This window comes from Misgurnus anguillicaudatus, chromosome 11 (genome assembly GCF_027580225.2).
Source record: "Misgurnus anguillicaudatus chromosome 11, ASM2758022v2, whole genome shotgun sequence".
In the NCBI taxonomy this organism is placed as follows: domain Eukaryota; kingdom Metazoa; phylum Chordata; class Actinopteri; order Cypriniformes; family Cobitidae; genus Misgurnus; species Misgurnus anguillicaudatus.
Window position 1 is genome coordinate 16,372,232 of NC_073347.2, and position 23,810 is coordinate 16,396,041.

Genomic DNA, 23,810 nt, shown 5'->3' on the forward strand with positions numbered 1-23,810 from the left:
ATAATAATAATAATAATAATAATAATTCTTATTATTATTATAAACCATAGTTAAAATAAACATTATTAATAAAATATAAAATGGAACGTAAACTATTTTTCTCAATATTATGTTTGTTCACGTAAACAATAAACGCAAGAAAATACGGCAAAAGTATTTTGTAAATTTATGTCATGTACACATGCGTTTGCTGCAGTGTAATAAAACACGTTTGTAAAAATCTAAAATTGAGAGGTTATATCAAGTATTATGCTGTTTTCCCTAAACGCGAATAATGCTTTTAAACTTGTATTGGGAAATGTGAAAAACTCTTTGTTTAGGCCCAGTTGGTAAATATTTCGATGTATGGGGTTTATTTAAAAATATCTAAAATAAAAAAGTTGTTAAACATAACTGAAATACCTTACATTATGCAATACACGTACTAAACCCCAGGGACTGTGTTGATAATTGAGAATTGCTGCAATTTTGAAATGTAGTATGCATATTAGTAACCCATAATGTGGTTGAACTCAACTAACTTAATGAGTAGTTAGCGGGTAATAGACTCTTGTAGTCATACGACAAACAAACAGAGCTGAAAATATTGTCTGTGTCTAATAAGCCTCATCCTTATCTTCTGGCCAATAGAGAAGGAGAGTCTCTCATCCCTAAACTAATCACAAACCCATCGGAGAAAATGAAAACGCGGAGAGAAAGAAGAGCTGTGCGTTAGACGCGCCTTACAGGATTACATGTAAGCTATAGTGCCTTCAAAGAATAAAAGTTTGAAATGCATTGAAAAAGCCATTTTAACTGATTATTTAACTGAAATTCATTGATTACATTGAATTATTTGAAACAAATGCTTCTATAAGTGCACACTTTTGTAGTAGACAATTAAACCAGCATAGGTTTACAGCTTGATCCAAAACGTGCCCTGATTACGCATTGTGGTGCAATAAAAACGTGTAATAGCCCCTGCTTTGAACAAAAATGTATGTTGAAGTACCTTGAGTCTCTCAATGGGATCAGATGCGTATGTAAATTGCTCCACAGCTCTGGTTCTGAGCGAATCCGTTCCGTTTTGCTTGAATCCGCCTCTCCGTGCTCGTCCGTATTGACGCACTTAAAAACTCTTCCCTCAACCTTAAGGCGAGCGGCAGCGACCAATCACCAAGCCATTACAGGCTTCAGAGGAAACTGTTTATGTGACTCCAGAGCTAATTAGGCTCATGAACTAACAAATCGCTAGCACAACTGGTGAGGAACCGATCACATTCATGGATTGTCTGGAGAAGTGGACAACCTCCATCACGATGTGTGGTTCTGTGTGCTTTTAAAAGATTTTTACTCTTCTTTAGCTGCCACTAACTTGCCGACAAAACTTTCGTCTTGGGTGTGGAGTATTTTTTAGTGCAAACTCGTGTGCCAATTTCACTTAAACTGGGGAATCTTGACCGGTGAACCATGTTTCAACCCACACCGAAGAGGTGTTTTACCATAGAGTCTTTGGTAGCGAAGGATAGTCCTTTGCCAGCGTCGAGATCCGAGGAGCCCATACGACCAGCGGCTCTGAGCTATGCAAACTCAAGCCAGATGAATCCATTTTTAAACGGCTTTCATTCCAGCGGCAGGGGTGTCTACTCAAACCCGGACTTGATGTTCGCTGAGGCGGTTTCACATCCTGCAAACTCTACCGTCCCGGTCCATTCAGTACCTCCTCCTCACGCTTTGGCTGCTCACCCACTGTCGTCCTCTCACAGTCCGCACCCTCTTTTCGCAAGCCAGCAAAGGGACCCTTCGACTTTTTACCCGTGGTTGATACATAGATATAGATACTTGGGTCACAGATTTCAAGGTAGGTTAATAAAAAATATATTTGGCAATGTTTTTAACCATTCGTCTATTCTGGAGAAAATTGTTCTTTATAGATAAGCGGACAGTAAGTCCTAAGGAGAGACGTATTTCATTTCATAATGAGCTAAAATTGTACACTTTTGATGTTTATTAGATAAGCTAAATTTTAATAATGCTTTCGAAATAAGTTTACGACCATGTAAATGTATAAAATATCTTTTTTGGCCTTATACAACGATTCCAAACAAATACTCAAAATACAAATATAATAATCTAGCGTATTTCCATGACGCTAGTTTTACTACTAATTGTTCTAAAGTATTTTAAAACATTTAGAAAAGTTTAATTTACATATTATCTACTTATATTTTTTTAAACATTGTATTTTAAATAATTAGATAGAATATGGAATTTTGTAGTAGGCTATATATTTACGAAAACTTACATTTCAATAATATGGCTTAACATTCATGGAAAAAAATATAATATAGGCCTATATTTTTTTTTATGATTAGAACAGACGTTCAATTTTTGTTCGCTTGTTTTTCCGTGTAGGTAAGAAAATGTAGCTTTTATCTTGAAGTTAATTTTACTGGTTCCGTATGCTGTTCAGAATTATATTTTCCTTACAACAATATCCCTTAAAAATATCCAAATAAAGTAGACACTTTATCGTACTAATTTATACTTTTTTACTACTTAATAACGCACATATTATTACAGCATTTCGAATTAAACTATTTATATGATTCAATGTGAAGTTCAGAGACGGAAACTATTTTATCATTCAAACGAAACATTCGTCCTGGGAACACTTGTTCGCCATTACAAAAGACATTCAAGGCCATAGGACTGACGGAGAGCATGAACATATTTGAGAAAAATACCTTCAATCTGCGTACTATTTTCCAGTGCGTTGTTTTTATATTTGCGGGGAATAATAAGACTGCAATTTTCATATTAACGTAATTGTCAATTTAATTGTCATATTATTCTACGTTCAAACATGACCATGTATTATATTTAAACCTGCAACAAAAGTTTAATTTTAAAAGTTTAATGACATTACTAATATTCAAAATTATTTAAATTGGACAGACACACCGAATATGATTATTAGTGCATTTTATTTAATGTTCTAAAACTTTAGGCCTTGTAGTCTGAAATTAATTCGTGAAAAAGCCCAACGGATGTAGCCGCTAAACAATTGAGAATGAATGCCAATATTTTGTAATACAGTGAGTAACATTTAGCATTCCTTTCGTTACAGGCAACGAAACGAGCCCGGAAAGCTTTCTATTGCACAATGCACTCGCAAGAAAGCCCAAAAGGATTCGGACAGCTTTTTCACCATCACAGCTACTACGACTTGAACATGCTTTCGAAAAAAATCATTACGTCGTCGGTGCAGAACGAAAACAGCTCGCTCACAGCCTTAGCCTCACAGAAACTCAGGTAAGAGGAATTCAACCTGCCTCCATTAAAGTCTACGAGCTTACTTAGATTTCTGCATGATTATAATTAAAATTATGATTATAATTCGGCACAAACAACTAGACTACTAAAACCAGTAGGCTATATAATATCAGTGAATGAGAAAGCGTCTTTAAATGGCTACACGTTGTGATGATTATGCTTCAATTTAAATATATGAATGCTGTAAAAATCAATTCTGAATTTTATACATTTAAATGCTTTTTGAATGAGTGATTATTTACATATATGCTGGCCTACATAAAAATGTTTGGCTATTTCTCTTTGACAATGTTTGCACTTTTATGTATTGATTATTATTTTTGTAAGTGCACTGCAGTATTTACAGAATTCGTTCTTTGCACATTCGTTGACTGATATGCGAAAATGTTGGTGCTTTGTTCAGCATTTCGCACTGCATGCGTAAAGAGCTGAGCATTGTTCTTAAAGCGTAATGGTCTGGAGTGAGTTAAATCCACCATTCCATTTCACCGCGATTTCGGTGAGGTTGAACGATTCCGTTTTAGACAGAGAGGCTCTTGTGCAAAATGTTTGGCAATTAACTAGTTAACCTGTTTAAATGGACACTTGAAAGAAAGAGACGGACTCTATGAATTTCCCCAACTATATTTAAGATCGTATTTGCGCGTATCGTTCAGTGGCCCGGTCGGAGCCTATTGTCCCGGTGACAGCACCGGCCCTTTTCTGAACTGCGCCTTTCAGAAAAGCAAATGAGAAAAATGGACTACGAGCCACTTCAATGCTTCAATTAGCTCTCTTAAAGCACATTAAATGTGCCTGACTTGCCAAGTTGTCTGCTGTGAGCTTTACGGATGATATGAATAATAAAGGTGATGAATTAGGCTAATTACTGAACTTCCAATGTGTGCTAATAGAAAAGGTTTTATTCTGCGATGTATTATAATAAGGGGTATGCCAGTTAGCATATGATCTATGATAATAAGCGACAGTGTAGGTGAAGCTACCCTGGTATCATGCTATTATGTAAAGCATCATGCTGCAGTTATTATACCGACCGAGTGCATTATTCACTCCAAAAAAAAGTTACATTTGAACGTGAAGTAACAGCTGCGCATGGGTGATGATTCAACCTGCCGCTCGTAAACAGGTGCAGTCTAAAAGAGGAGCCACACCACCGGGTCCCTCATGCTTTAATCTATTCTTTACATTTAATCTTGCGCATGTATTTATTACGTCGTCTAAATTCTTCGGAGTGTTTTAATTTATACAGTCTATGCAGAGACTGAATGAAGGACGGCCAATACTCTGGCGAACAGATTGTGAGATACCTGGGAGTTCTTTGTCCATCCAGTCGTAGTTATTTTAAGGGCCCGTTAGTGATACCTTCTGTTAGGCCAACTCTCTTTGTTCAATTCTCATTTATAGACAAAGGGCAAAAGCCTTTTTCGCTTCATTGTTTTTTTACGCTAACTATTTACACGTTTTCTCCCTGCAGGTAAAAGTTTGGTTCCAGAATCGAAGGACGAAGTTTAAGCGACAGAAATTGGAGGAGGAAGGTTCGGATTCACAACAGAAAAAGAAAGGAACTCATCATATAAACCGATGGAGATTGGCCACAAAACAAGGAAGCCCTGAGGAAATCGACGTCACCTCAGACGATTAAAAGACTTAAACTGTTTGAACCCAGGACAGCGGCGTGGCTTGAAGGATGTCACGGATAAGGATGCTATGTACTGAAAGAGGGAGAGGGTAAAGCCAATATCACATTTTGATTCTTCGAGATCGGCAGCTTGAGGGTGAGAGATCCTGTTGGTGGCACTGCTGTCACTACAGGGGAACTGTCAATACTTTTCACATTGCCAAGGCAAGGTGATTGACAGGTATTACATTCAGCCCCCACCCCATCACAACACTACCCGCACCACCTCATCACCACTATAACAAAACATAGCTCAAATGCGCATAGGACATTTGCACTTCTGAGGGGTTTTCTCTAATTTTATTTTTTCAAGACGTGAACCTTCCACATCAAGATACCAAAATATGAGACTGTTTTTGTAAAACTTGAATTGCATGGTAGAGCTATTAATTTTTTGGTAGGCTAATTAATTTGACCTTATTTTTCAAAGTATCTTTGTTTTGATTTTTTTTTCTAAAAAGAAAATGTTGTGTGCTTCTTCCTTTTTTACAACAGTGTGCAGTCTTTGAATTTATGATTCTCGTGTTAAAGTGATTGTGACAACAATATGAAGTAGCAGTTCTGCGTTCTAGTGTTTTTAAGAAGTAAACCGATTTAAAACAAATTATATATAAAAAAACTTTATTAAAGTTTACCGCAGACAATAGTAATTATAATAAAAACATTTTCATGACATTCCTAAAAATTTAAGCTTTACCATGACTCCGTAATCTTGGTGCAAATATATTACCGGGACTCGCCCCTCCTTTAAAGAGTTGCCTCGAAGGATTAATGCAAGAATTGACGGCCGCCTAGGCAGCAAAACTTCAAGCACTGAGCGTATTCCATGTATAGAGATAATAAAGCTAATGTTTATGTTAAATCGTCTTTTACAAGAATGTAAATAATTTTGTGTTTGTGTTAAGTTTGCTACAATTTTAACACAAAGTATACTTCCAAGAAGTATGTAATTGTCAATATTTTGTCAATAAAGTTTTATCAATATGTTGCTCAGAATAAAATCACAGGCTTTTTATTTTACAATTAGAGGCCAAAATGAAACTTGTGCCTGGTTTAGGCTGCATCGCAGTATTTCTGTTTCGGATAGTCACATCACTGGACAACTCTAAACTGCTTTGACAATTGTCTTTTGATTGGGTCCCTTTGTGTCATTGTCGATTAGAACAAACAAGAGGGTTATAATTATTATCCTTATTTTATTTTATTTTATTTTATTTATTTAGTTGAATTTTTCACCAGATGTATTATTTATCTGATGATATAACGGGAAAGCTGGCTGGTTAAAATGTAACAAACAGAATGCTGACAACGGTCTTAAGCTCAATTTTCCAAAGCAAAGTGCTTGTTTTTTCTTGCCTCTCATTCTGATAGACTGGCATTAACCAGTTTAATTTCTATTGGTAGAAGAGCAGCGTCTGGTCTGTTCAAGCTACAAAGAGTCCTGCGAGCTTTTGTGAAAGTGCAAATCAGTTTAGGCAATTATCATACGAGTAATATGCGGGGGAAAGGGAATGCATTGCCCAGTGGTCCACTTTAATCTGTTAATCCGTGGATCCAAGGGGGCCTGGTTGGACATAATTTAGTACAATCTGACTACCTCTCACATGCGATAAGAGGAGGTTTGCAATGTGCCGCAAAATAGGAGCTTTGTTTAAAACCTTGTCGGTAGCTACGGCTGCAAAGTGTCTTGCCTGCATTCCTATTTCAGTTTATTTTTAGATGAGATAAATTATAGTATGCAAATATATTTTCGATGAGTATGGGACTACACTGCATTTATACAACAAAATATGTTGATGTTTTCAAATGCGTGAGGTATTATATTATTATGTGACAAAATATATCAAAATAACAGGAAAAAAACAAACCACTGGTTATTTTTAACGTCATCATTTCCCCCCCAAACATTTTATGTGTAGTTTGATAAATGTTCATTTTTGAGAAGACTTTCTATACACATGCTACATAAAGAGATTTTTTGAACAGTCGGTGGACTATAACGGTAATAAAAATCTGCGGAGAATACCATTAGCTTTGAAAAACCCCTAAAAGCTTTATTACAAACCCAGCTTTGAAATAGAGGGATTAGAAGGCTGAAAGGGTCCCACAATAGTTAGAAGAAAAGGTTTCATGCTAATGAGGTTAATGCCCTTTGTATCTCCGGACTCCACAACTTCATTACTCCTATCTCGGGCAACACCGAGCGGCTCAGAGCCCACAATCCACTCGAGCTGTTCCCTACCCTGCCTAAAGAAGGATTTGATAGCAGCCCTGTTCAAACTAGATAATTATATCTTTTCAAGTTGGAATTAAGATAAAGAAAGTGCAGGGAAGGCGGCGAGCCTTGATCCGCTGAAAACAAATTTGGCGCACTTTCTCCCTTCGTTGTGGCTCAAAAGACAGGACACCCCCCCATTACCTCTTTCACCCCTTTATTAATTTTGCATTGCAGATTTACATGCACATGGTGTTTTGGATTAAATAGTGGACAAGCTAAATTTAAAATAGGAATTTAAAGTTAATTCGTAAGATACAATTATTAAAACTGTTCATTAACTTTTAAAAAATAATAAGGAAAAATCCTAACTTATTTGACAAAAATGTCATAATTCATAAAAATTGAAGTGTAGATTATGACCTTGCATTGAATAGGCCTATTAATTGAATTGCTTTTCTAAATATACGGGCCATGGGACGGGGCTGTATTGAAAACCTTCTGACCCGCTTAAGTAACCCCATAGTGCGATAACTTGTTTCAGAGCAACATTAACTTAAACAACGCCACGCTTATGCAGAAGGAAAACGATCAATCACAGACGGTCATTGCAATGATTCATCATACAGTCGGAAAAGTTCGTGTAACTTCAAAATGCTCGCAGTGGTTTCTGAAATTAAGGGTTTTAAATTAAGGTGTAAAACATGAGACATAAGAGTGATGTTAAATAATTACCCCTCATTTAAAACAGCCTCCTATCAAATAACCCCACTGACCCAAAACCTCTAATCTGCAATTACTAGCGTTAATTACGTCCGCTGATCCTACTAAAAGGCTGTTTTACAGAACGGTAGTCTGGACTTATGTGCAAAACAAAGTTTTGCCTTGATCAGAAAAATATATGCTACATTGCAAATGCACACAATTTATAACATCATTTTAATGTAAGATTTCCCTAAAAGTTTGATGGAGATAGACGTGCAGATTGTCTTTCGTATCCGTTCCACTAAAATACTGACATTTGGACAATAATAATAATAATAATAACACCTGTCTATTTATCGATGGTTCTGCACAGTCCAATATTAATCGCAGACTTTTGCTTTATAGTTCACAAAGTCATTGCAATTGGCTATACTGGCTCTTGTTTAAGATTAAACTGTATTTATACGATGGACTGTAATATGACGTCACGACAAACACAATCTATCCAGTTTCACAAATTGCTTTTGAAACTGATCCTTGTAATAGGAGAATGAACTCCCTAACAATTCCCGTGGCCTTGCCATAAGGTACACCAATAAATATACAAGACAAATTAGCAATTACAATATAATCACCCTTCAAATAATTTACATTACAAATTAAATGTCACATCTTAGATTCAGGTTCTCATTTTATTATTAACGAAGGGAAAGCTTGTGAATTTCCATTTCTTAAATAAAGCAGGTGCGCTGTGATACATCGCTATTTACAAGAGTGTTTACGTTGAACTCTTAGTAGTCACATGCATACATAAAGAAAAGATATGGGACTTTATTAAAATAACGACTTTTTTTGTGTAGTTTGATGGTAAATGGGTCCTTGTCAAGCCCACTGTATCTTTTGGCATCTGTCAAATCTTCTACCTTAGCTTGCTTGCATAAAAGCTCCACCTTCGCCCATCTCCACTTAACACACAAATATCAATGAAGTCTTTCAGAGTCACTTCATTGACAAAGCATTTGTGAAGTTCAGTGAGGCTTAACATCGTCACAAAAAGTCAGTTCTCTTATACATTTATCCGACTAAAGTATCATATACAGAGAGGCTACCATGTGTTAATATCCATTGCTGTGGTTAACATGCCAGTTTTAAATATAATAAAGACGATTTTTACTGAAGGTTTTTGCGTAGGGGTTGATTCAAAGCAAAAAAGTGCAATAATGTAAAATGCATAACAAATTTGTACTGAGTAGCTTTTTAAATAATAGTGAGAACAATGGGAAGGTCGGAAACGAGTGTTGGTAGGTCAAAAATATGGGACATCAGTTAGCTGTCACACTTTTAATCCCATGCAGTGATTATTTTTAGGCAGTTTTATTTTTTGAAAGTCAATTTCGATAGCACATAAGCTATTTAACATCTCCAATATTATTGACCGAAAATGTACATTTGTTTACCCGAAAGCTATAGCAAAAAATAAAATAACACCATAACTTTAATTCGAATAATAAAATGTACAAAAAAAAACATTTGCATTTAAACGCTTTTTGAATTGTGGGTTTCAAACCAACATACAAAACTAATACAATAAAAACAGACGTTTTTGTTGTGTTTTTAATTTAATACCAAAACAGTAAATAACTGTCAATAAGCCATATCACGAAAATGCTACAATTACATTGTAAGTAGTGTATATAGCCTAATCTACTGTAAATTTGATAGTAATCGCATTTCTTATAAATGATGATTATTTTAGTTTAGACAATGTTTTCATTTCGGCATTTAGCTTTTTCCTCGAACCTGATCACAATTTGGATTAAAACCAAATTATATTACGCTATATTCACTCACAAGCAAGTATATTTTACACGACCTTGCCAGGAATTAAATCAGTATACGGATCGGTTCTGTTGTTTATCATGTTCCACAAAATGTTATGATTTTTATAGTTTGAACCGAAATTATGTGGACCGTGTACTAAAAGAAAAACTCAAAAGAAGCCTCTTTCAAACGCTTGTTTACATTACTCAGGGCTTCACAAGAAGTCGTGAAAAAATACCTCTAAACTTAACATGCATAGCGCTTTTACTTAGTGCTAGTTTATGGTCGTTGAACTTTTATTCATCATTTGTATTCTAATAATAATAATAATAATAATAATAATAATAATAACAACAACAACAAAATACTTTCTGGCTTTCCCTTTAAAGTACTAATGTCTTCCATATGGCAGGACTGTACACCTGATAAAATACCTCTGGGGCCTCGCTGTTTGGAAAATCCTCAATTCGTTCCCTAAATCAAATAAACAATGGCTTCACTAAATATATCACATGTGTTACCATATTGATTCCCCTCGTCAACTGCCTTCGTTTTCTTTCCTCTCATATGTGACTTACACTGACGGTATGGTTTCAAACACTAGTTCATTGAGAGTACGTGCTTTGAAAAGACATCATTACCGCAGTCAGTTTTTAAATATAGACAACGTACTTTTGCGCGCACAGAAATCATTTTGTCTATCCCAAAGAGAAAACATCTGCAGTGCCAACGATGTCTGATGGTGTTGTCTGGTGGTCTCTTGTAATTCATGTAAAAATGCATTATAAAGTAATAAATTACAGGTGGAAATACAAACTTGTTGCTGAAATTGCTGAGTCTCTATAAAGAGGTGAAACAAACATAAATGCATGGATAGGCAGAATTTATGGATGATCAGAAGGTAATAAAAATAGATTGACAGATATTTTATTAATCCCTTGAGGGAAGCCTGTGGGTGATAATATGTATTGAGTTACACAAAAATACATGCAGACAAACACACTTACTACTATGAGTAAACCATTTTACTTTAGTTCTGAAAGTGAAAACCTTGTTCAGTAAGAACAGTGACAATGGACAAAGTGTCATGAACATTGTAGAGACATGCTAGATCGGATTCAAGTATGACATGATGATTATTTCATTGTTTAACGACATGATCAAGTTAATAGTCATTTAAAAACTAATTGACATGTGGTGAAACATCACCAAAGTTTGACACTTTTTAGACTTGAGTGGTCAACATTAAAAATATTTTAAATATGTAATTTAAAAACTAATTTTCGTTATGGAATTATATATTTTAAATAATAACATTTCCCATGTGCAGCCTGCAAACAGTAGAACCACCTCATCATGTGACATCACAATGTCAACTTGAGAGGTAAAGACCCCTTGCCAACCTGATCTGGTATATGCTGGTGTATTGCCTGGACCACTCTGTATCTGTCCAGCAGTTATTGCACTCATAAAACAAAAAGAAAACACATTCTTAAATGAATTACTCATTAATGCAGTTTCGAGGGAAAGTGTGGATGTGGAAGTTTTTTCTTTTATATTCATATTTAGAAGTCCCTTAGACTGTTTAGGTAGTGACTACAATGAATATTGTAAGTTCTGCAATGAATATTTAGATGCTGTAAGCAAATGAAAGGGTGACAGATGAAGAAGAAAACCTCAAACAATGCACAAAGAAATGTTTTGATTAAACTGAGGAATGCGCTTCTAATAATTAAGAATGGAGCATGAAGATTATTATTCCCTCTCAGAGAGACATAAATTATTCTCACACAATGATTTCCATTCATTTCAACATCTGTGATTTTATCATTAAAATCTGGCTTTCATCAAGGGCCTTCAAACATCTAGGCTTTATTTAAGGGAATTAACAATTCATTTAGGCAAATGATGACCTTTTATAATTTATTGTATGAATGAATAATAAATTACCAATATTAGCTCAGAAAACCCCCGTTAATACATTTGAAAGTGTACTAAGTGTACAGGTCCTGTATTATAGTCTTGCAGGTCTGTGTTTACCGGCAGTTGCTTTTTAATCTAGGTGAAGAATAGAGCAAAGCAGGCCACTTCACACATGAAGGGTGGTGTGTACATGTGTGTGCGTGTGAGAAGCTCTTCCTTTCTCCTGCCCAGTCACTTGCTGTCCTTTTAGGGACTCCAGAGGCTAGTTAAAAGGTGTCTGATTCTCACCATGAATCTAATTAGATCCTTGACTGAGGTCTTAACATTTCCTTGAAGGGAGGAGAGAGAGAGAGAGAGACAGAGAGAGAGAGAGAGAAAGAGAGAGAGAGCGCAAGAAGAACTGTACAGAAAGGGGAGAAAAGGTGCTAAAACGGCATCTCGTTTCTCCCTTCTACAAACCTCCACCCCCATCCTTCTGGCCTCATCTGAAGAAAAACAAAGACCAGCAAGCTAATGAAGTTGGTAATTAAGAGGCTTCTGTCAGGCACAATGGGTAATTAGGAACTTGCTTCCCTTGGGTGTTAGTGGTCCAGTCTCATCAGTGCTAGGCCCTGCGGTCTGACCAGAGACACTGGGCTCTCAGACCCTTCAGGAAAACTGAGAGAAACGCTAATTTTCACCTCCGCCTGACCTGAATCGGTTATATCTCCCCTGCTTGCAATTCAGCCGTTTTTTCACACATTCTGAATTTCAGTTAGCTGCGATATAAACTTGTTAGCAAATCGAGGAAAAGACCAGGTGTAGTTTGGTTCGACCTGTGCATTGTGTCTCTATGCACGTGTGAGACGTTTTCACATGGTTGGTTGTTGGTAAAATAAAAGATGCATGAAATGCCACAATACAGCACTCATAGGCTGTTTTCTCACCCAGACAGTGAAGTCATTATAAAATAAAACATTTATCCTATAGCGCTGTGCTGCTGTATATTATGTGTGCTAAATACAAAAACCCTTCAAGGTTGGCTATATGTGAAGCTCCTCTACAGTATGTAAATGACTGAGTAGCGGTGAGGCATCTTTAGAGCATCCTGGCCCACTCAGCATTCTGCAGGAACAGAGCTTTGCTCTAATTAGCACATTTACTTTAGATTGCTTGACTGTGGAGCGGATAGAGAAAGTTCACTTGGCCTCAATTAAGCATATTTATCTCAGATTATCTGTCGGTAAGATTTCTGCCTGGGCAAAGAGATTATTTTAAAGAGGTGGGGATATGCGGGCGAGATGAATGTTCTGAAGACGTGATGTCTTTCAGAGTAAAAAAAAAAGAAATGAAAGATTTAGAAATTGAATCAACTGAAGAAGAGTTTAAAGTGAAGCTAAAATGTGTTCAAACTCTGATGTGTGCACTTACCAATTTTTCCTTAGAGTTAATGCATGTTAATAGATATAAATGCAAATAAGGCCTAAATATAATTTACTAATTGATTAAAATCCAACAAGAGAATTCCAAAAATGTACAAGCAATAATATAAATATAAATATAAATATAAATATAAATATAAATATAAATATAAATATAAATATAAATATAAATATAAATATAAATATAAATATAAATATTTCTTATAGTGATTCAGTGTTACAAAGTTTAAATTAATAGGGATAAACAGCTTTTTTTTACTTTTTTAAAATTATAAATATACTTTACTGATTTACTTACTGCCCTGTAAAACCTCCATTGAGGATGACTTTGGTATAGCTATGCTGTATAATCAGCGTAATCTCATGGGAATTCGTACAAATTTTACAAGTTGGCTAATGAGTTTGTACAAAGTGAATTGTAAAAAAGCATACGATTATGAGAAAAATAAACAGTAAATTTCCGTGGCATAGTCACGGAATTTTGTGCTCATTTTCCGTGGTATTCTCACGGATCTCCGCTTTTTCCGTGGCCCTGCTACGGACTGTCTTTTTCCGTGGCATTCTCACGGATTGGTTACTCAACTGTTTTGTCCTATTTTCTTACCATTTTCACTTCGGTTTAGGGTTAGATTTACATGAAATGACATCCCTACCCAAACCCAATGCCACGGAACTTTGTGAGATCATGTTGGTAGTGTTGTAGTTCTCGAGACCGGTCTTTTTAAAGGTCTTGGTCTCGTCTCGGAATTGACTGCATTTTTACTCGGTCTCGTCTCTGTCTCAGACAAAGAGGACTCTGAATTTTATTTCAAGACCGGTCACGACCACAACTGGTGACACATCACAAATGTATTTTTTATCATTAATTTTATGCAGTTTATTCAGGTTTGGCAGATGATGTTGGCATTGTTTAAGCATTGTTTAAGTTTCTCCCAATGACAATTTTTCTAATTTTATTACTAAAAACACCTGCATTGTGTTAAGTGGATGGCAAGCTATGGAAAGACAGTTCAGAATAAATGGTTAAGTGGATTTCAGCTCTTTAGTGTTTGTTCACTTTTATTTGCTTATAGACAAAGATAAATTCCCACATATCTGCAAGAAGTGCCTAATCATTTGCATATTCCACATTTTTATCATGTGGATTAAAGTGTTTTAATGCACTGGTCTTGGTCTTGACTTGGTCTCGGCCTGTCTTGGTCTCGACCCTTTAAAGTCTTGGTCTTGTCTCGGTCTCGACCTGCCTTGGTCTTGGTCATGACTTGGTCTCGGTTTAGGTGGTCTTGACTACAACACTAATAAACAGTAAAGAAACCCCTCCCGGACCAATCCCAACATCAAATGGGTGAAAGCAAATTGTACAAAAATGTACAAATGTGGTCGTATGAATTAATACAAATTAGCCATCTTGTAAGATACGTACAAATTGCCATAAGATTATGTTGGTGTGATTTTGAAATATGGCCCTGGCCATATAACTACATCCTGTATTTTTGTGGCAATATGTTTTTTGTGACGTCCACTTTTCAACAGTTACCTATGCTACACCTGCTCCATTGCTGTTATGTGCAACTAAAGGGTGTGAAGCAATGCTATTTCCAGCTGATGCACAAGGAAACAAGGAAAAACGCATGTAGCGTGTGGCATGGGTTTTAATGCAATGCTAATATCTTCAGACGAATCTCATTTTAATGGGGGAAACAAAGAAAGAGTCACAGTTTTAGTACATTAGCCACATTCTAGGAGTGCACAAATGTTAATTGAAGTTGAGATTGTTAAAGTGTTAATAAAGACATAAAAAACACTAATATTACCCTTCCATGTTTTAAACAGTCATGTACAATGCACAGTTTTAAAGAATTAAAGAGTGTTTCTTCAAGAAACCGATCAGTTATGGTAGTTGCATCATTTGTTGTTTTCACCCCAAACTTTACTCATCATTATCTCATTACACTCGAGACAACCCAACCAATAACACAGCTTACATCTCCTTTGTCACAGCTCAGCACTTAAACCAAGATGGCTTAACCAAAGTCTCTCTTAGATACAGTGGAAACGAGATCCTGATTGGCTGGCTCCTTTGATCCGGTCATGCACTATTGCATTCCTGAAAACCATTTACACTGTTTAGACTGGAAGTGTCCTGCTGCAGGGCACAACACCTGTGGTTTGAACCTGTGACCTCCCATCTAAGTGCGACTGCCTCCCGGTCAGTGCCGGGATCAGCATGGACAGACAGCTGCATAACTCCTCATATCCTGTTAGCTTTGACTGTCTATCCAGCCCTGAAGATATGTCACCTGCACTCAGGTAAGGGCAGTGCTCTCAATAGTCGAAATGTGAATGTATAGGCACATTTATGTGTGCATTCATACACTTACTCTTTCACAAGCAAGCCTATAAGGGACAATAACTGTAATGAGATATGTGCTATGTTTTATTGCTAAATAAATGCCTTTCCTGACACAAACACTGTATAGCAATTATCTCATATGTTCAAGAACTAAAAGACAAGGGTACACAAGCACTTGTGTGAGCGTACATTTGCCTCTTATGCTGTTTGCACAGTGGCTAAGTGCCATCCAATTTGTTGACAAAGTCAACTTTCCACTAAGATGCTTGACATGAAGAATATTGACATGAGCTCAGCTTAGTGGCGTATTAAAAAACAACAACAACAAACAACAATCTAATAAAGAAATTGTAGTACAAAATGTGTTCGGAGTGTCATGTGTGTTGCTTGTGTTTTCAAAATATTTGTTTGTTGCGTCATGTGAACCATGTACATCCGGCGGCCGGTGACTTCTTTTTTGAGGACGCTCGATGCGAAGTTCGTCACAACATGTATGTAGCCCGTCATGTGTGTGGTTCGTAATTTCAAAATATGTGTTCGTATGTGCGTCACATGTTTTGTCAAAATAAGTGCCTGCATACGTGTCAAAACCGTTTATGACAAAAGAGACGGTCACGTTCACAAAATACACGCAAGACACTCCCTTAACAGTAAACTCTGATTACGCATGAGATTATGCGAGCTATCTGGCAAACGCGAGCGTCTCTTTTATCATAAACCCTTTAGACGCATCTGCAGCAGGCACTTATTTTGACAAAACATGTGACCCACATACGGTCACTCGACGCACCGAACACATATTTTGAAATTACGAACCACACACATGACTGGCTACATACATGTAGTGACGACCTCCGCATCGAGGGCCCTCAAAAAAATAAGTCACCGGCCGCCACTGCTAAGCGCTGATTATAAAAATCGCATTTTGATGGAAATGAACTGTGCTTAATTAAAAGCAAAACAATAAAATAAACGTAAAACTACTAAACTGCATAGAGTTTGTATATTTGAACAGTATATGCTCCAAAGCAAAAAAAAAAACAAAAAAACATATACAAGCAACATATAATTAAGAATAGCAACTCATTTATAATAACCGAATGATCCGCTGCTATCATAAACACAGCTAAAATAAAGATCAGGGTCAGCTGTTTTGACTTTGCCTGTAAGATTTGAAATAGAGGCTGTTTTAAGAACTTTGTCTCGTTTCTCAGCAGGTGCCTGACAGTTGCCTGGGCTGTGCTAAAACAGATGCCTCCAGCAGCCTCTTTAACTTCCTCCTCTTGCATCCATAACCGCTTTGAGTGAGCGAGTGAGGGCATCGGTTTCGCGTGTGTTCATCCCTCAACGTCCGGCCTCGACCCCGCACCTCTCAGCGCTACAGGCAGGGGGGAAGATAAAGAGTCCTGGCCTGTCTAGCTATAGGAATCTTAAATATTAGTGGCAGTAAATCAGGCCTCTATGGCCCTATGGGTAGCTATTATCTTTTCCTCACTAATAAATCCCTCTCTATCACTGATAAGGTGGTTTCCCTCCCTAACCTCGCAAAGGAAGAAAAAAGAAGTGTTTTAGGAAGGAGGTGGTGAAGGCACAGAAGATGGTTGGGTCAGCTGGTGGTGTTGAAGAGTTTGGTATCTTGTATGATTAAGGTGCATTTTGCATTTGAGCTCCTCTAATTTAGCATCTGGGTGATTCTCGCGAAATTAGACTTATGAGGTGTCATGAAACATTTTGATAAAAAAAGTAAATGCAAAGTAAGAGTATCAAAATAAGACACATACAGTTACAAACATCTCTTCATGTACTATTTTGCACATGATTTCAAATGACATCATACAAACCAATTTTGTTGTTTTTCCACATTTAAGGGGAAAACTTTCATTACCACAACGTGTCCATGACTGGATTTGGGTTCTTTGACATGGAAATATTTATAATTAAAAAATCTAAAAAATAAAAAGCTTCAGTGCATGTTATACTATAAACATTAACAGTAAAGAAACATGTGGTATTTGGTCATCATTGGTAAATGTAGAGACAATAAGAAGAAATATAAATGTGTCCAGGAAAAATTTTCTCATCCTCTGCAACAATTTTCAATCATTGTTTAAGCCCTCAAGGAACTAACATTTTCAACAAAAAAAAAAAAAAAATTGTTGGAAAGGGACATAATTGACTGTGACACTCAAGATGGCTACCAGGTAAGCAGTTCTTATTTTTTTCTTTCAAGATAAAAGTTGAAATTTTGTTTGTCATAGTACCTAGACAACTTTTTAGTTCTCATTACCGAAACATGAGTTTGTAAATGCATATATTTAATGTAATATCATTTGCGGTAGTGATAATTTTTTCTAATGATAATCTAAAAAATTTAAATAATTTTATTGGAAATATGTTTTAAATTCTCTAAAAATAATGGTTATAGAAAGTTCAGACCTTAATCTTAAATGTGCAAAAAATTAATAATTGTCTTTAAGTTTTTTTTTAAATTCTGATGCTAGACATGGATTTCGTGAGAATCACCCATCTGTGTAGCTATTTTTAATTTATTACATTAGCTATTTTTCATTTTGATTCAAAATATATATTTTACACAAACACATACAATGAGGATATAACGTTATTGTTCATATTTTTGTCCATTTAAGATGTTTGAAAGAAAATTTTTTGACTTATTTTCGGAAAGCACATATTTGGGTGACTCTCACGAAAACTTGGTTTTAAAAATGTCAAGCATGAAAATTTAAAAATTGCTTAAATTTACCTTTTTCCCACCAGACATTGAAAAACAAAGTCTGGAGTAAATAAGAACATTAATTTAAAAACTTTAACTTATCATTTAACACTTTTTGTAACATAATTTAAAAAATTAGTCCTAAAAAATCTCATTACCGCAACAGTCAGAAAACATCAACACTGACATATTTTCAAAATGACATGACAAACCTGAAAGAACATAATTTGGAGATTCTGCACATGCATTTAAAATCAAAGTATTATGCTTCTATTAATTAAATTAACATTTAATAAGCATCTGTTGCGGTAATGATAATCAAATGTTGCCATCTTGAAGTAACTGGTCCATGTGCTTGGTCACTCAAAATCTTTATTAAAATTCTGTATGTGTGCTTAAACTGTTCTCAAAGAGTGAGAACATCAGGCATGAACACATAATTTTCCTAATTTTTCTTCATTATTATTATACATGAAATTCAGTAAATATTTTTTCTGTCATCTAAAGTAGTCTAGCGAAACATCCATTTATTTTTTTCTTAATATTTTTGTGTTAATTTGATTAAATTACAACATAACGCATGTTCAAACACAGCCGAACACATTGCGGTAATGAGAATTTCAGCAGAAAATGAGATAAAATTATAAATTCTTATGTTGAAATCACACATTGTGCAAGGTAGAACACAGTATTGTGTTAATTCTGATGCTTTTTAATGTTACTATATTACACATTTTAAAGCTAAAATCATTCGTGCCGTGGTGTTTCAATGGTTTCGTGAGAATCACCCATTTATCCGAAAACTACAAAAGTATTTAACTGTGCTACATCTTTGTATAAGATTTCTGTAATGTCGACAGGGTCAATATTTAAGCTTGAGAAAGCTTCAAGACCTCTGATAATCCAGATAGCAACAAACATCGATGCAGTGATTGATCTGGCTGTAAGCTGGTGGTGACTTCTTGAGAAAATGTTAGAGAGGCTGACGACAGGAGCCCATCTATTTGATAAGACTGCTCTTTGATTGTATCACCTTCAGGTCAGAGTGTTTAAATGGGTTTAACTGTGTTGTGGAGCAGGATCAGGCTGTTTAAAGCAGTGATCTTTACATGCACTTAACACACTGATAAGCTACTGTGATAGCAGATACAAGGCCACTCCCTAGTGCAGGTAAAACTAGACATGCAACACAATATATGATATGGCATGATGGAGATAAATGCACATTATTTAAAGTGAGGCATACATTACATAAATATAACTGCACCTTAAACATTGTAGTTACAAACATGTACATATATCAATAAGGTCAAGATGACTATATCTGCCACCTTATTACAGGCTATAATAGTGTTAAACTAACAAACAGTAATTACAGAAGAGGCTGCATGCTTTATTCACAAATTGCTACGACTGGACCCCATTCCGTACAAAGACTTAAGTTTAACCTCATTAAAAGAGCACACACAAGATACATAATTATTCCTCAGAGGATAGGCCTCACTAATACAAATTAGAGTGATAATGATGCCACTGAGACTGGTCATTGCTGCTCCCAGAGCATCATGTGCAGTGAACTATTATCTAGAATTAAAGCGTTTGTTTACACTCACAGTTAAAAGCCTTTTTGCCAATGTCCACTCATTGATGAACACAAGGTGCAACATGTATTCATACATGCAAGTATACGTTTTGAGACATTATTTGGAATGAAGATCTATTGTTCGGAGTTGTTTATTCAAATGCTGGGAAACCAGAAAACAAAAATACTTTGTTATGAATCAGTTTGAAAAACACAGCAATTATTTCCTGCCCTGAAAAGTATCAACCTAAGAGTGAAATCCAGTGGACTGTGTTTGAATGGATAGTTCTCAAAAAATTACAATTCTGTCATCATTTAAGTTGTTCCAAACTACATTTCTTTATTCTGCTGAACACAAAGATGTTTCGAAAAATGTTAATAACCGATCTGGGGATAACAGATCTGGGGTACCATTAACTTCCATAGTATTATTTCTTCCTATTATAAGTCAATGGTGCCCCAGATCTGGGGTGCGTTTCCTGAAAGCATCGTTAGCCAACTACTTTCGTAAGTTTCGTCGTTACTGACAAAGTTCAACGATTTGTTTTTTTCCCGAAACCATAGTTCAAACGAACATTCGCGAGTTGCATCCAAACTTGTATGGTTTATACGACAGCTCTTTACCTGTCGTTAGAAGCATCATTCCTTCTTATTATCATATGTAGACTTACGTTGATCATGCTTTTGAACAAAATAAGCAAAAAACATGTAGTACAATGTATATCCATTATTCTAAATATATAAACATTTTATTTTTGTAAAGCGCTGCATTTGAAACTGCGCATGTGCGCAGACCTACGAGCTTTAAGACCCTGGGGAATCCCTGGGAGGAGTGACGTAAGAGGGAACTTGCGCATTAATTGAATATCTTGAAAATAAACAACAGATAACTAAATCACGATAACAAAATCAGTCTTCCGATGCAATATATGTTATTTACAGCAATAATCTGACATTAAATCGATTTGCACAGATTAATTAGTACTTCACCTCCCACGTGACATCATCAACTATGTTGTTAAACCAACATGGTTCAAATGACGAATGTGCGACAAAGTTACTATGCTTTCGGGAAACAGTCGTGACAAGGTAGTTCATTTCTCCAACTATGCATCGTACTATGTTGGTTCAGCAGCGAGTTTGGAAAATGTAAAAAAGATCAACCCAGTAACTTAGTTTTGGTAAACCATTCTCTGCAAGCATGTAAAAAATTAGGTTGTTCAGATTTCGCCTGTTTTGTGAGCTAGGTTGCAAGGCGAGTTACAATAATACTGCCCCTTAATCTGCACTATCCAACCACGGCACTGCCATTTAATGCAGAAAGAAAGGGAGAGAAAAGATAATTGACAGCACAATTGAGTTTCAATTTCAACAAACCACCATCATTGCGATCAGTGTTTGCATTTCATCCGCTCATATGCATTTTAAAAGACACACCCAAAAATGGCACATTTTTGCTCAGGCCTACAAAATGGCAATTTTAACATGCTATAATTAATTATCTGTGGGGTGTTTTGAGATAAAACTTCACATACGCACTCTGGGAATGCCAAAGACTTATTTTACATCTTTAAAAAATTACATCTTTAATTCATAATATGACCCCTTTAAAGGAATAGTCTACTCATTTTCATTATTAAAATATGTTATTACCTTAACTAAGAATTGTTGATACATCCCTCTATCATCTGTGTGCGTGCACGTAAGCGCTTAAGCGGATTTAAAAGAGGAACTATATTTTATAGCGTAATAGCACTTTTGGGAGTACTTCGACTCGCCTGAAAAGTCCGCTCCCCTTCTCCCTCTCATAATGGGAGAGGGAGGGTGTTACTGCACCGAGTCGAAGTACTCACAAAAGTGCCACCACGCCACAAAATGTAGCCCCTCCCTTAAATCCGCCTAGAAAAGCGCTACGTTTTATTTTGTACCACCAAACTTGCTCGTATAACTACTCGTCTTAAATAGGAAAAACGTTGATGTGTTTGGTCACTTCTAACTTTATCTCTAAATGGTACCATTGAATGAATGGGGCTAAGCTAAATGCTATCGAAGCGTCGCAGCGCCCTCCAGTGCTTACGTGCACGCACACAGATGATAGAGGGATGTATCAACAATTCTTAGTTAAGGTAATAACATATTTTAATATTGAAAATGAGTAGACTATTCCTTTAAGGGAAATTGCTACTGGGTTCTAGTAAAAGTTCAGGATAAATATCAATTCACTCGTATCATACAAAATGCATCTGATTTTTGAAAGCAAGCAGATTTGGTCTGTTACACTAATAGAGATTTGAGTTAATGGAAGTGGTATATTTTTGACTTTACAAATACAAACTACCTTGGGAACTACACATCTGTGTTACTTCTTCATACTTCCTTAGACATAAAAAAATGCTAAAGAGCTTTGCAGACATGCTATATCTTTCCTTCTTTCTTTCGCCATTCCAGCATCTATGGCTACTTGGAGTAAACCTACGCAGACACAGGGAGAACATGCAAACTCCACACGGAAATGCCGAGATTCAAAACGCGAACCTTCTTGCTTTGAGGCAAAAGTGCAACCAACATTTGATCTCACAAAGTTCTGTGGGATAGTCACGGAATTTATTGCTCATTTTTCCGTGGTATTCTCACTGATCTCCGCATTTTTCCTTGGCCCTGCCACGGACTGTCTTTTTCCGTGGCATTCTCACGGATTGGTCACTCAACTGCTTTTTCCTATTTTCAAACCATTGTCGCTTCAGTTTAGGGTTAGATTTAGTGTTTGTGTTAGTATGTAACTTTAAGTATTGGTTTATACAATTTTTTCTGATTTATTCTTTTATATTTTCTAAACTTTAAACACTTGTTGCCTGGCGTTGGGGTTAGAGTTGGGTTTGGGTGAGGTAAGAAAATAGGACAAAACAGTTGAGTAACCAATCCGTGAGAATGCCACGGAAAAAGACAGTCCGTGGCAGGGCCACGGAAAAATGCGGAGATCCGTGAGAATGCCACGAAAAAACTTCCGTGACTATCCAACGGAAATTCGTGAGATCAGGTTGGTGCAACCCACTTTAGCCACTGTACCCCCTGCTATATCTAATAGTCCTACAGCCATCAGATTAAATAACATTCTTAGAGAAACCTGCTCAGAAAGCCTGCTTATTCTCAATGTCTTGTTTATTATAACATCAATATAAAGGCTTTTAATCCCTCTCCAGTCAGAGTGTGTTAATAATATAGACACAAATTGCTAAATTACAGCCTGGTGTCATGTTCATCTTTCAGAATACACCTTTTCCATAAGATAAAGGTTAGTTCGGTTAAAAACAAAAAGACCTCAGAGACAAAGCAATCATACCCCAGGCACACAGCGTATAACCTGTTCACAGATACATGTCGTAAATTGCACCATGTATTGCATTCCTCAACTGCTGTCTGGGCTGACATTTTTTTCTCTCTCCGTATGTAAAGGCTTGGTCAGGTGCCAGAACTGCCTTCCGCGGTTTCACACATAACAACATTGCATCACTCAAAAATAAAGAATTATTTAAAAGGGGCTCTTCTCTTGGCTGCATCTCAGGCAAAACAAATCACTCTGCTTTGATAGTCATGTTGAGCAGACTGCACCTGGCCCCGATCTCAGCAGAGCATGCTCGGAAAGAAGGAGTGCTCTCGGGGGGGAGAGCTCTTAGGTCACGGACCCTTATAAAAAAGTACATCAGGAGAAACAGGAACTTGACATTAGAGACAACCGATAACAGTTTTAATCATTTGAAGGAGCTTGACATTTTTACCCAAAGGTTGTGCGACCCCAACGGGTGCTCACAAAACAAAAATTGAGGACCTAAAATTCTTAGCGAGGATGCACATTTTTATTTTAGGGAATGTGTTTTCCTTTACCTTTGGCTATCTATTACCTTTGCCTTCAACATCTCTTTTTAAAACATAAAAATGATTGCAGATTACTTATCTTTATGTGGATTTATGTGGATTACGTGGAAGTCAAATGACGTCAAACTGACATTTCCCGTGAGATGGTACCCAACAGCCAACTTATAAATCATCATTATAAGCTTATCAT

At 36.3% G+C, this 23,810-nt stretch overlaps 1 protein-coding gene across 1 annotated transcript; it reads left to right on the forward strand.

Annotated features, from left to right (window-relative positions):
- Positions 1 to 823: 823 nt before the first annotated feature.
- Positions 824 to 5,988, forward strand: emx2 (empty spiracles homeobox 2). The gene is made up of 3 exons (XM_055171144.2): positions 824 to 1,840; positions 3,110 to 3,294; positions 4,790 to 5,988. Exons 1-3 carry the CDS (start codon positions 1,450 to 1,452, stop codon positions 4,955 to 4,957), a joined length of 744 nt encoding a protein of 247 aa, XP_055027119.1. The 5' UTR covers positions 824 to 1,449; the 3' UTR covers positions 4,958 to 5,988.
- The last annotated feature ends 17,822 nt before the right edge of the window (positions 5,989 to 23,810 follow it).

Excerpts from the sequence above, each read along its gene's own strand:
- emx2 (XM_055171144.2), top strand. The coding sequence starts at position 1,450 with ATGTTTCAACCCACACCGAAGAGGTGTTTTACCATAGAGTCTTTGGTA. Across the intron at positions 1,841-3,109 it reads CTTGGGTCACAGATTTCAAG|GCAACGAAACGAGCCCGGAA; the intron begins GTAGGTTAATAA and ends CTTTCGTTACAG. Across the intron at positions 3,295-4,789 it reads TTAGCCTCACAGAAACTCAG|GTAAAAGTTTGGTTCCAGAA; the intron begins GTAAGAGGAATT and ends TTCTCCCTGCAG.